This window comes from Mya arenaria, chromosome 6 (assembly GCF_026914265.1).
Source record: "Mya arenaria isolate MELC-2E11 chromosome 6, ASM2691426v1".
In the NCBI taxonomy this organism is placed as follows: domain Eukaryota; kingdom Metazoa; phylum Mollusca; class Bivalvia; order Myida; family Myidae; genus Mya; species Mya arenaria.
Window position 1 is genome coordinate 42,570,143 of NC_069127.1, and position 13,606 is coordinate 42,583,748.

Consider the following 13,606-nt stretch of genomic DNA (forward strand, 5'->3'; position numbering starts at 1 on the left):
CCGGCAGATAAGACATACATACGACTTTCACAAGCGGAATTGTCAACACGGCACCGCTAATGTGCACTGCTGTAAATAAAGCGTTAAGGCAATATTTGTAATTCCTAAATGAAGTGGACAGTGATCCTATTGTTACTTCTGTAGAATTTAAGTGAATTCCGTTCACAAAGTTGACAATATTAGAACCGAATGTTAAGACAAAGTTTAAGATAAAGCAGAAGTACTTGAGAACTAAAACTATTGTGTTTGATGTAGGTAGGAAGGTGGAAAAGTGAAAGAAATTAAACATGCTAACAGAGTAAAATGAGTTTGATAATTGGCGAGGGCAGCGGAAACGTACAAGGAAAAATAGAAGCACTTAATCTGTTAGATAAATAAAATCAAGTATTCAAATACCTCTTAATAAAAAAACGCCAAAAAAGGAACGGAAGAACGCAACGACATATGATATATAAATTGAACAAAAGAAATCCCAGAACAGAACGGACGGACGGAAGGGAGGATGTCGGATTCAGCGGAGTACGTGGCCATGCGTAGACGCATGAGCCGGCTACGCGTCAAGTGTGGGAAAAACGCTTCCATGGAAGGTAAACGCATTGTTTATAACTCCTTTCTTTAAATTACCATAAAGTACAATAGGAAACAGTTGTAATTTAATTATCATTATGACTTTCTATATTCCTTTATTATTAGGTGTATAGCCTTCTGAGATAAAAAAAAAAAACACCAACTTTAATTTCCATCAGTCAATATTTCGATATTAAAAAGCGTTTTAAGTTTACTTATTTTTATTCACGTTTTATGACAATGTATTGCATGACATATTGCCGCACTGCAGCCTCAGCCAAAATGGAAACATCGTACATGTTATGTGAAGATGTGCAAAATGGTATTCTTTGTACAGACTTTACAAATTATTACGTCATTCAACCTGATATAATCAATTGAACATTTCCCTAATTGCATGGCTCGCACCTTAAATGAACCGTAAGCGCATAGACACATTAAGTAAATATGACGTAACGCGGCCGGACAATTTACGTCATATGCAAGGAGGATGTCAACGTCCTTTTTGTAACGTTTTTTTAATGTTCCGTGATACTTCTAAAGTTAATCACACACGTTTTTATTAATAATATATTTGATATGAGACCAAAATAAGAGTTCAAAACCTTACTATAAAACCTATAAGACCATGAAGACCCATTATTTTCGTCACTGTTTAAAGAAGGCTGTTCGTACATGCATAATTGTTATCCATGATTCCATATGTCATTCTAATCCATTTGTTATAAAAAAAAAATGGATCGTTATTCTAATATTCCAAGAGATGAAAGAAATTGCCGACTCTGAAACTTAAATGCAGTGGAAAGAGACAATAATTTCCTTCTCGTACACACAGAAACTAAGGACGATATTTGTGTGAATCCATATAGCAGAAGGGGAAGATAAATGGAAATTGAAAATCTAATAATTTAACGGAGTTAAAGGATTTACTGAAAATCTCTATATATGGCATTTAAATCGAAAATAAAAGTATGAGTTTGTTTGTATATAAATATAAAATGTTTAAAAATAGAAGTGAAGTTAATACGTAATTTCTTTCTAACATCATGATAATTGATGTATGAAGACATTTTCTGATTTTACCATTTTAGTTTTTTAATATTTTTTTCTACTGTTGAAATATATTGGGGTATTTAATATGAAGCTTCCAATTAAATATGTCTGTAAAACCAAGTTCATTGCTGACTGATGTCTCGTATACCCCTTTACATGCCTTCTTTGTCAGTGGCAAACTTTACTGTTATGAAAATTGCTAAATAAATGTATGTTTAACTGTTTACATGCATTTTTGTAAATGCCAAGAGGCGTTGACAAGCTAATTGCCGAAAGACGTCAACACAACCACTATAAACATGCCTTGTTTTCCAATGGTAAAGTTCATATTATGCTTATTGCTGAATACTTTCTGTTTATTAACTTCTGATATGCGTCTTTGCCAATGTAAAGGGGCTTTGACAAACTTACTGCTAAGCAAAAGTTGTTTTTATTGTTATTGAACTTGTTCCTGTTTTTTGACGGTTGAAAGGGGATAAACATTGTGCCAGTCGCGTGACGTTGATAGAAGTGTAAGCATTGGAACATTGTCGTCAATTGGGTTCAGAACAATCCATATCAAAGCCAAGGACAGACTATACTAATTAACAGAGGTATTGAACAGCTGATAATTTGCATTGTTCCCCCGTGATTTATTGGCATATCTTAGAGTCGTGTTACATGCTTTCATTAACATGGAAACATAAGAACCCTGCCCTTTATTTCATTTAAGATTGCCCGATTGCTGAAGTTCAAAGATGTTCTGAACACTAATTGTATAATTCACTTTCATGCTTTTGTATTGTGGTAATTGTATAAGAGCCCATGCACTTATAAGAAAATAGTGCCATTTTAGCACTCGTGCGAATTTATCATGCGATTGTATTGTTACAAAATACGTGCAAAAAAACGAAATCATGATAAACACTAAATTGTATTATTCCAACATGTGTAAGTTCTATATACTTCGATAAATGTCTTTAGGATCACAACGTTTTCTTCAAACATCTCCGCATAACGTCCTTCAATGGTAAAATGGTGAAAATAAAATAACGATTAAAAACAAGTTTGTACATTTAAATATATTAGGATAGGTAAAAGTACAGGATTTAACCAAAAATATGTCAAATATGTTTGATAATTTGCTAATTCTATGAGAAATAACTAACGTCTTGCTTATGTTAATACGTTACTCTGAAAGTAAAACGTGTATCTGTATGTTCAGTGACATCAGTAAAGTCTGACATAGAATTTTGTCTTTTTGATACGGCGTATTTGAAAATCTTAATAATTATCCTGACGTCGTTGAGGTCGTCAGTTAACTTGATACTAATTATTTTGACATAACAGTCATTGTGTTCAACAATTAATGACAAATCTTTATTTATATACAGTCGAACCCCGTAGGCTCGAACTCGGTTTGCTCGAATTCCTCTTTTGCTCAAACTGGATGTAAAGGACCGATTTTTATATACTGAACGTAAGCATTCCCGAATTTTCCGAGGCTCGATGTATGTTCGCCGGTCCCAAGGAGATCGAACCAACGGGGTTCGACTGTAGCATAAAGAATATTTTAGCTTTTTTCTTAAATCTAATTATATTTTGACGCCGAAATATATCAAATATAACCGTGAGCCTGAGCCAAATTTAAGACGTATGTCTGTAAAATTAATCGTACAAACTAAGATGCATCGTTTGACATGTGCGTATAAGTATGGATAGAACTTAGACATGTCTGAATGACTAACAACATGTGTCATCCAAAGCTATATTGAAACTACCACAGAAAGGCTAGCTAACTAACTATACAGTCGAAGGAAGTGTCCAACGGTTAATTCTTCATGCAAACAAAATTAAGCATGCATTAGATTAGAAGATTAGATGGCAGCTCTTTTGATCGTTATTCATTAGGTCTGCAGTTTATGTTTAATTGAACTTAAAATCATTAGAGTAAACAAACACTTGCACACAATCAACTTCTACGTACTTTGATGTTGACAAAAGCGATAAGGTGTCTAATTAACAAAATAATAGTAATAACACCACTGACAGAATTAACTCGAGTCTTTAGAGACCGAAACATTGTACAAATAGTATACAAGCTTGAATGAACAGTATTATTTTAAACCTGAAACCTAATAAGCAAGCCCAGTAGCTAACAGTTCAATGAGTGCCATCCTTAAAAAAGGAAGGTTAAGGTTTGGCAGCTATTATGAAAACATATTTGTATATGATTAAAGATCTCATGCTTGTGTATGAAAGTATGTTTCTTTTCAAAATGTAAATTAGTATACAGTCGAATCCCGTTAGGTCGACCTCGCTTGGCTCGAATTGCCCGTTGGCTCGAACTGATTGTTAAGGACCGATTTCTTAATACGTTCAGTAAGCAATCCCGCTTGGATCGAATTTTCCGAGGCTCGAGGTATTTCACTCCGGTGCCTAGGAGTTCGAGCCGACGGGACTCGAATGTAGTTATTTATTTATTGTGAAATGATTCAAAATATTGAACCTCTTCGCTGGGATAGGTCACATGTTTGTTCAGTTTCTCTGGTAACGAGCGGTATTTATTTAAAAATGTACGTCAGAAAACGAACAAAAAAGAAAGACAACGACGCTATCCACACCAAGGCCACGAACATTTACCATTCGAAAAACAGGCGAGCAAATATTTCTACAAAAAATCGGCCATGATAAAACTGTTTTTTTTATGTGTGATTATACCTCCAAACTGACTTAGTCTAGCTTTTGATTGAAATTGAGTTTTAACAGACGATAATATATGGGAGTATGATGTTAATAATTCCCAGATTGTACCCAAAAAGGTTCACAATTATCTACTACTTTAGAAAAAAAACAGGGCAAAATTAATATGGAGACATTTGCGCGATCATATTTAAGGTAAAAGTAAACGAACGTCACCTCATAAGCAATGTTATCAAATCCCAATCAGGAAGTCACAAATAATCAAATAAAGGACAGGCAACTGCATTGTATTACAGTAATTAGCGAGGCCTGTTTTGTTAACGTAAATGTTTTCAAAAAGCATGACAAAGTCGTATCAGCACTTCTTACGAAAACATATAGGTCAAACATGAAACATTGACTATTTATTTATTAAGGTTAACATAGGATTTCAAATTCATTTATGGATTTATTGTCACTTAAAACCCGTTTACGATCTAATTTACTCGCTCTTTATAGTTGACAGAATACCTTTACCAATACGGTCAATTGTCTACATATGTTCATACGAGCCGCCTATCGAACTTATCAACGTTGGAGGCTTAGCTGTAAGATTAGATATTAAAGAATTAAGCAGTCTTTCATGTTTTATCACTATTTTAGAGCTTACCATTTCGTTTGTTCAAAGCATACAATATATTTTGAATAATGGAAGTTTTCGACAAAATACATATTTGTTTCTCTTGGGGTGTTTAATCCCGGAAATCAGAAATATTTTCTGAAAGTCGTGTACTTACTCCCATTCAACTTGTTGCTCGTATGTGTTCTGTTTTATTGGCATTTGTGATCTGCATACCAGTGGAGAAATGTTTCAATTAAAATCTCATAAAGCTGGAATAAAAATTATTCAGTGCAAATTTTAAAATAATTAACGAATAATAACACAAGAACTCTACAGGGCTAGGCAAAACACGAGATAATCATTAATTTTGCATTTATACTCCCACTTCTAAGGCAAGGTATCTTGTTTTATTGTGGATTATTAATGACTCCCATTCCAATAGCAAGGTATCTTGTTTTATTGTGGAGTATCATTGACTCCCATTCAAATAGCAAGGTATCTTGTTTTATTGTGGAATATCATTGACTCCCATTCAACTAGCAAGGTATCTTGTTTTATTGAAGATTATCATTGACTCCCATTCAACTACCAATGTATCTTGTTTTATTGTGGATTATCAATGATTCCCATTCAACTAGCAAGGTATCTTGTTTTATTGTGGATTATCATTGACTCCTATTCCACTAGCTTGGTATCTTGTTTTATTGTGGATTATCATTGACCCCTATTTCTATAGCAATTTTTTCTTGTTTTATTGTGGATTATCAATGACTCCCATTCCAATAGCAAGGTATCTTGTTTTAGTTTTATTGTGGATTATCAATGACTCCCATTCAACTACCAAGGTATCTTGTTTTATTGTGGATTATCAATGACTCTCATTCAACTACCGAAGTATCTTGTTTCATTGTGGATAATCCTTGACTCCCATTCCAATAGCAAGGTATCTTGTTTTATTGTGGATTATCATTGACTCCCATTCCAATAGCAAGGTATCTTGTTTTATTGTGGATTATCAATGACTCCCATTCAACTACCAAGGTATCTTGTTTTATTGTGGATAATCATTGAATCCCATTCAACTACCAATGTATCTTGTTTTATTGTGGATTATCATTGACTCCCATTCCAATAGCAAGGTATCTTGTTTTATTGTGGATTATCATTGACTCCCATTCAAATAGCAAGGTATCTTGTTTTATTGTGGATAATCATTGACTCCCATTCAACTACCAAGGTATCTTGTTTTATTGTGGATTATCAATGAGTCCCATTCAACTACCAATGTATCTTGTTTCATTGTGGATTATCATTGACTCCCATTCCAATAGCAAGGTATCTTGTTTTATTGTGGATTATCATTGACTCCCATTCAACTACCAATGTATCTTGTTTTATTGTGGATTATCATTGACTCCCATTCCAATAGCAAGGTATCTTGTTTTATTGTGGATTATCATTGACTCCCATTTAATTAGCAAGGTATCTTGTTTTATTGTGGATTATCATTGACTCCTATTCCACTAGCTTGGTATTTTATTTTTTTGAGAATTATCATTGCCCCCTATTTCTATAGCAACTTTTTCTTGTTTTATTGTGAATTATCAATGACTCCCATTTCAATAGCAAGGTATCTTGTTTTATTGTGGATTATCATTGACTCCCATTCCAATAGCAAGGTATCTTGTTTTATTGTGGATTATCAATGACTCCCATTCAACTACCAAGGTATCTTGTTTTATTGTGGATTATCAATGACTCCCATTCAACTACCAAGGTATCTTGTTTTATTGAGGATTATCAATGACTCCCATTCAACTACCGAAGTATCTTGTTTTATTGTGGATAATCATTGACTCCCATTCAACTGCCAATGTATTTTATTGTGGATTATCATTGACTCCCATTTCAATAGCAATGTATCTTTTTTATTGTGGATTATCATTGACTCCCATTCCAACAGCAAGGTATCTTGTTTTTTGTGGATTATCAATGACTCCCATTCAACTACCAAGGTATCTTGTTTTATTGTGGATTATCATTGACTCCCATTCCAATAGCAAGATATGTTGTTTTATTGTGGATTATCAATGACTCCCATTCAACTACCGAAGTATCTTGTTTTATTGTGGATAAGCATTGACTCCAATTCAACTGCCAATGTATTTTATTGTGGATTATCATTGACTCCCATTTCAATAGCAAGGTATCTCGTTTTATTTTGGATAATCATTGACTCCCATTCAACTACCAAGGTATCTTGTTTTATTGTGGATTATCATTGACTCCCATTCCAATAGCAAGGTATCTTGTTTTATTGTGGATTATCAATGACTCCCATTCAACTACCAAGGTATTTTGTTTTATTGTGGATTATCATTGACTCCCATTCAACTACCGAAGTATCTTGTTTTATTGTGGATTATTAATGACTCCCATTCCAATAGCAAGGTATCTTGTTTTATTGTGGATTATCATTGACTCCCATTCAACTACCAAGGTATCTTGTTTTATTGTAGATTATCATTGACCCCCATTCCAAAAGCAATGTACCTTATTTTAATGTGAATTATCATTGACTCCCATTCCAATAGCAAGGTATCTTCTTTTATTGTGGATTATCATTGACTCCCATTCCAATAAGGAGGTATCTTGTTTTATTGTGGATTATCATTGACTCCCATTCCAATAGCAAGGTACATGTATCTTGTTTTATTGTGGAATATCATTGACTCCCATTCCAATAGCAAGCTATCTTGTTTTGTTGCGGATTTTTATTGACTACCATTCCAATAGCTAGGTATCTTGTTTTATTGTGGATTATCATTGACTCCCATTCCAATAGCAAGGTATCTTGTTTTATTGCGGATTATCATTGACTCCCATTCCAATAGCAAGCTATCTTGTTTTGTTGCGGATTTTTATTGACTACCATTCCAATAGCTAGGTATCTTGTTTTATTGTGAATTATCATTGACTCCCATTCCAATAGCAAGGTATCTTGTTTTATTGCGGATTATCATTGACTCCCATTCCAATAGGAAGATATCTTAATTTATTGCGGAATATCATTGACTAACATTCAAATAGCAAGGTATCTTGTTTTATTGTGGATTATCATTTACTACCATTCCCATAGCAAGGTATCTTGTTTTATTGTTGATTATCATTTACTGCCATTCCAATAGCAACTTTTTCTTGTTTTATTGTGGATTATCATTGACTCCCATTCCAATAGCAAGGTATCTCGTGTTATTGTGGATTATCATTGACTCCCATTCCAATAGCAATGTATCTTGTTTTATTGTGGATTATCATTTACTACCATTCCCATAGCAATGTATCTTGTTTTATTGTGGATTATCATTGACTCCCATTCCAATAGCAAGGTATCTCGTGTTATTGTTGATTAGCATTAACTGATGCATGTCATCTTGTCCAGATATAAGGTAAAAGCTGGGGCTGATAAAAATATACGTTAATAACCTGTGGTTACTACTTATACAACAAGTGCAGGTACAGGGCCAGTAGTCTTAAATTATTATTAACGAAGACAATGTTAAGAGGTACGATATTAAGGCTAACATACACTAAACGAGAGACAACAATGTCACAAAAACAAACATTGACTACAAACCCGATAACATTATACGAGTAGATAAACATCACTTTAATGAAAATTGTTGTATTGCTGATGTTAATGCTACTACTGACTCTGATCCTGATAACACAACCGAGTCAATGGCATTTAAAGAGGTGAATCTTAACCTCGGGATAAATTGATTACCGAGAAATTTCAAAAATCGATCGTTTGCGAGTGAGGTCGCCCGGTGATCGATTTCATTTTATTTTTTGTCGTCATGTGCCTTAAAACGTATATAGAAGAACAATATTAATCATTTAGTATTCGGGTAAAAACCTCAAGCCTTAATCATTTAAAACTTTCTTCTAAATAACAATTATACTGACTAGTAGTTTAGAATTGATGTTCATTCATGGTATTCACTATAAAGTAGATTTTAATACTTAGATTGAAATAAGGCGTGTGTTTCGTTTATTATTAATAATTGTTTAAAAACCATGATCGATTATTTTCGATGATCGATTAGAATTTCGGACGGATTTCCATCCCTATCTTTCTCCCATTTGTAAATTCAAAAGTCACATTCAAATGATATTTAGAAGTGCTTTATATTGCGATCGAAACTGTAGCCATAGCTCATATATCAAATGCATATGTTACAGCCGAGGACGCATCGGAGGGCGGAGACCCGGGATTCCGTGACCTGGTCAAATACTGGAAGAAACATGGCATCCCCATACCGGAAGCCCTTCTATCTGACATGGCAGATGAAAATGGTGAGTTTCAATTACACTCTTCAATTTTAATTGTTTGGAACTTGATATTCAAGAGACGTATGGGACAATGGTTTAGATTTATTTGAAGGAAGTAGACATGTTACTTCAGTCCGAAATATTATACTGAGCACATAGTACACTTTAATTAAATTACATCATATGTATATTGAAATACAATAAAATGAAAAACATAACACACCATAACACATATTACACTTTATTTACCATACATTCATATAAGATTCATTTATATGTTAACATAAAAAGTCTGTATTCACTTTATTATTGTAGAACAGCATAGGATCATATGAAATGCATGCATCTGTCATTTATATTGTCATAAGATAACTTAAAACATTCCTTTAATTTATGATTTCAGTCAAACAAGCCAGAGCCCGTGGTAAGGGCAGACGTCGGTCAAAGGAACTAGAGGACCTTCACTTGTGCGCATCCACTGGCAAGTTACACACCGATAAACTTCACGATGTCGCCGAGGAGGACGACAGTGCCACAAAGGCGACCAAGCCGACTGCAAAGAAACCCTTATACCGCCGACAAACTGATGCGCAGATTGGTAGCAAAACGCGCGAAAGTTCACTTGGTAGCAAACCGCGCGAAAGTTCACTGAAAAAGTCAGGTTCCAAAAGCTCACTTGGTAGTTCCACAAATAGTCCAAGGACATCAAAGAAACCGATTGCAAAGACAATATCTAGCAATAAATGATAAATTTATAAATTGTTGTGAAGTATGTTCAAAAAAGGTTATTGTTTGTTTTTATTATTATTTGTATTATTATTATTATTATTATTATAATTATTATTATTATTATTATTATTATTATTATTATTATTATTATTATTGTTGTTGTTGTTGTTGTTGTTGTTGTTATTATTATTATAGTATACTTAGTCAATGATCAGTATTTGTTTAATAATGACCGTCTTTTCATACGTGTGTTTGATTATTTGTGTCTGATATCATTCGTCATCTGCGTGTCTATTTATCACAGAAGGTTAATTTAATAGGAAATAGTATCACTTTCATTTTTTAACATTTATAAATATGGCGAAATCAAACTCAGCCAAAAATAACAGGAATCTATTCAAAACAAAGTAACTTTATTCTATACCTTCTTCGTTAAAAAAAACACATCTGTTATAAAACTCGTTGTAAATTACATTTTACATTTTAATAACACACTATTTCGTTTACTTACGTCATTTCAACAATTCGTAATGATACATTTTATAACGTGACGTCATCTGAATGGAAATACGGCCGTACGATAAAAAGTGGAATACGGATAAAGGTAGTCAATGCGATATGTATCAAAGTACTGGAAGCAATGCTGTAAGGCGCTTTTTATCAACAAGCAGTGTTACAAAATATCCTCGAGGATGTATTTCGGTGTAAAATAAATACCATATCAAGATGATGATCTGTATGTTCACAGTAGTGGATAAGGATATATCAATTAACGGTGAAGGAAGAAATATTTTCAAATGAATGTGTGTAAAAATAATTATGACTATTATCAAAACTGTTACGGTTGTAGGAAACTCTTTTTTTTCAAATCAGAGCATCTTCTGTTTGTATGGATTATTATATATGTAATCAAGTAATCATTCGTTGACATACTGTGGCCGCCATTTTGTCTAAAGCTAGTTATAATAATCGGTCAAATCGTACGGAAAAAAAATGTGTATACGTTTAAACGTCCAATACATTGATAACGCAACATAATGAAGAGATTCTGCGATGTAAGTATAATACACATCCTTGGTGTGAGGGCAATGTTTGGGGGTGTTTTTTAGAGTTTATTATACGTAAAAGAACAGTAGCATAGTAGTTGCATATATTGAGTACCGTGTAATAACGTGTTTTTTTTCCTCTGTCTCACACCTAAAGGTCACGCTCTGAAATAACCGAATTGTCATTGAAAACAACGACTTAAAATCATTGCAAAATGTCTCCATTTAATTGAGAATGCGGCAGCTGCGTACAGTACTTGTAAAAATATGACCAAAAAATAGTAAAATGTTTAAATGATGATAAAAAATACATGATGAATCGAGGGAAGCAACGCGTGACCTACTCGAACTCCCGAGCACTTCGGTTTGGACGAAAAACACACTCGTTACATTCGGAAATTTTCAAGCTCTGTATTCGAGTATGTCTTTCATTTGCTTATGTCGGTTTGCAGCATTCGCGGCCTGTCGGCAATAAAAGTATCTCCTAAACCTACGACAAAAATAGGTTTTAGCATATCATTAAGTAGTGACTTGGCATATAAACCGTGACGGTAGATGAAACGGGAATCTTACTCATACGCAGTTCTATTAAATTGTATTGATCGCTTTATGTAGATATATATTTTATTTTTTTCTTATTCGATTAAAATGAAACTGTGGTAAATAATAAATATTAATATTAATATAGTGTTTAAAGTGAATCAAAGTAGTTCACAGATTTTCCTTTCGTAGCGTATTGTTGCTTTAAAGAGTATTCCAGGTTTTACGAATTTGTAATAGTCCTAAGCGAGGGTTGGTTCATATGATGTCCCGATCACCATTAAGCAGTATAATAGTTTAAGTATAACAAACGCAATGTTCGGCTATATCTCTGTATTCAATAATACGTTCAGACATCTACCAACGTATAAATAAGATCTGAGCGTTCTGAAAAGGTAAATATTAACAATCATCAAATAATGAACAATAACACGTTTATAATTAGTAAGCTGTAAACAGTCTGGTATCATCTGATATATTTCAATCGTTTTTAGTGACAGATTTAATTAAATGGCCTGAACATATAAAACACATCTTGATGGCAAATGATTTCAACAAAACATCACAGTACAACCTAAAATATTATTCATCAACATTGTGCTTACTGATTTCAGCAATAAAACACCCAAAACCACACACTCTCTCACGGTGACTGTTAGTTTACCATGCCTGTTATCATCTGAAACCAAACACACATTTATAAGTACATGTGTATATTGAATGAAGTTAAAAACAATATCATGGAACTGCTATTTGGATTTTAATACAAAATATGCTCATGTCATACTCATGTCATAATAAAATGTGACAACATTAAATAAATGCAACTGAATGAACAAATACATTGTAAAACTATGACAAACACAAAAGCCAACAGATGCAAATCATTACTAACCACTATTATAAAATGGATCAAGTAAAACAATCAAGTTTTCTAAAAAGTAAAAGCAAACATGTCTGCAGTGTTAGACAGAGCACACAATCAATCAACCCCCTTCAACAAAGGACAAGGGAGAGTGAAACCAAAACACCCACTGCACTCTCTTAACACAGGTTGTCTCCCTTAGACCTTAATTTTCGCCTTTTTACTGCAGTATTAACTACCTAATCATGGTGTCTAACGTAATTTATTTTGCGGAATCCTTAGTGTTGGAAATGTAAGAAGCGTAACAACATGGTGGTTTGTTAAAGTACTCCGGTGTGTTCGAAGGATATTTTTACTTGATAAGTAAGTTTATATGTCATTTATCGCATTATAAATACGCCTACCCGGAGGCAGACGTGTAAGCTTATTTCGTGTTTTAACCTATTATTTTAAGTTATTGAGTGTATAAGCTGAACGATTGCTGTGAAAATATAAAATAGCGTGACTTTAAACTGCATTTTTTTTAATATACCATTCTTGTACAAATTATCGCTATTTTATACTGAGTTTTTACATCTATTTCATTCCCCGGCTAATTGTGCACCTAATTTTCGTTGACTTTTAACTCAATAAATATAATTCTTATAAAAAGCCATACTTATTCTTTTTTTCAGGCTTATACGAATAGTTACTTTCAGAAATGGCCATCGCCGTGTACACAATCAATAGACTTGTTCGTTGTGCTGTTGCCTTTTATGGAACTTTCAACGGTCTGGAAATAGTGTAAAAAAAGAGAAAAACACCTCGCCCCTATTTCTCGAAACTTCTTAAGACCCTTTTAACAGGATTAAGCTAATCTCACTATTTTTGTTGTTCTATAAAAATGTGTTGTATTTACTTCTTCATTTTTTTAGAAATTATGTAGGAATAATCTGTATGATTATCAGAATAAACCATTTTTCATTTATCAAAATCCATTTTCAGTATGTATTTTGGCTAATTGAAATAAGCGACTTAAGCCTGTTAAGTTTAAGAAGTTTCGAGAAATTTGGGCCTGGTTTCTTTACGTTTGGGTTAACCGCGTTGAATCATTTCAGCAAGTGCGCCTGACGTACGTTCCTACCCTTGACCTCACTCCGAAGTGTAACGATGTACATGTAACATGAAGTTAAAAATATAGTAACGGGG

The 13,606-nt window shown here is 33.5% G+C and overlaps 1 protein-coding gene across 1 annotated transcript; it reads left to right on the forward strand.

Moving 5' to 3' along the window:
• Window positions 1-30: 30 nt before the first annotated feature.
• LOC128239239 (uncharacterized) lies at window positions 31-11,724 on the forward strand. The gene is made up of 3 exons (XM_052955788.1): window positions 31-587; window positions 9,149-9,262; window positions 9,642-11,724. The coding sequence occupies exons 1-3, from the start codon at window positions 503-505 to the stop codon at window positions 9,983-9,985; spliced, it is 543 nt and encodes a 180-aa protein (XP_052811748.1). The 5' UTR covers window positions 31-502; the 3' UTR covers window positions 9,986-11,724.
• The last annotated feature ends 1,882 nt before the right edge of the window (window positions 11,725-13,606 follow it).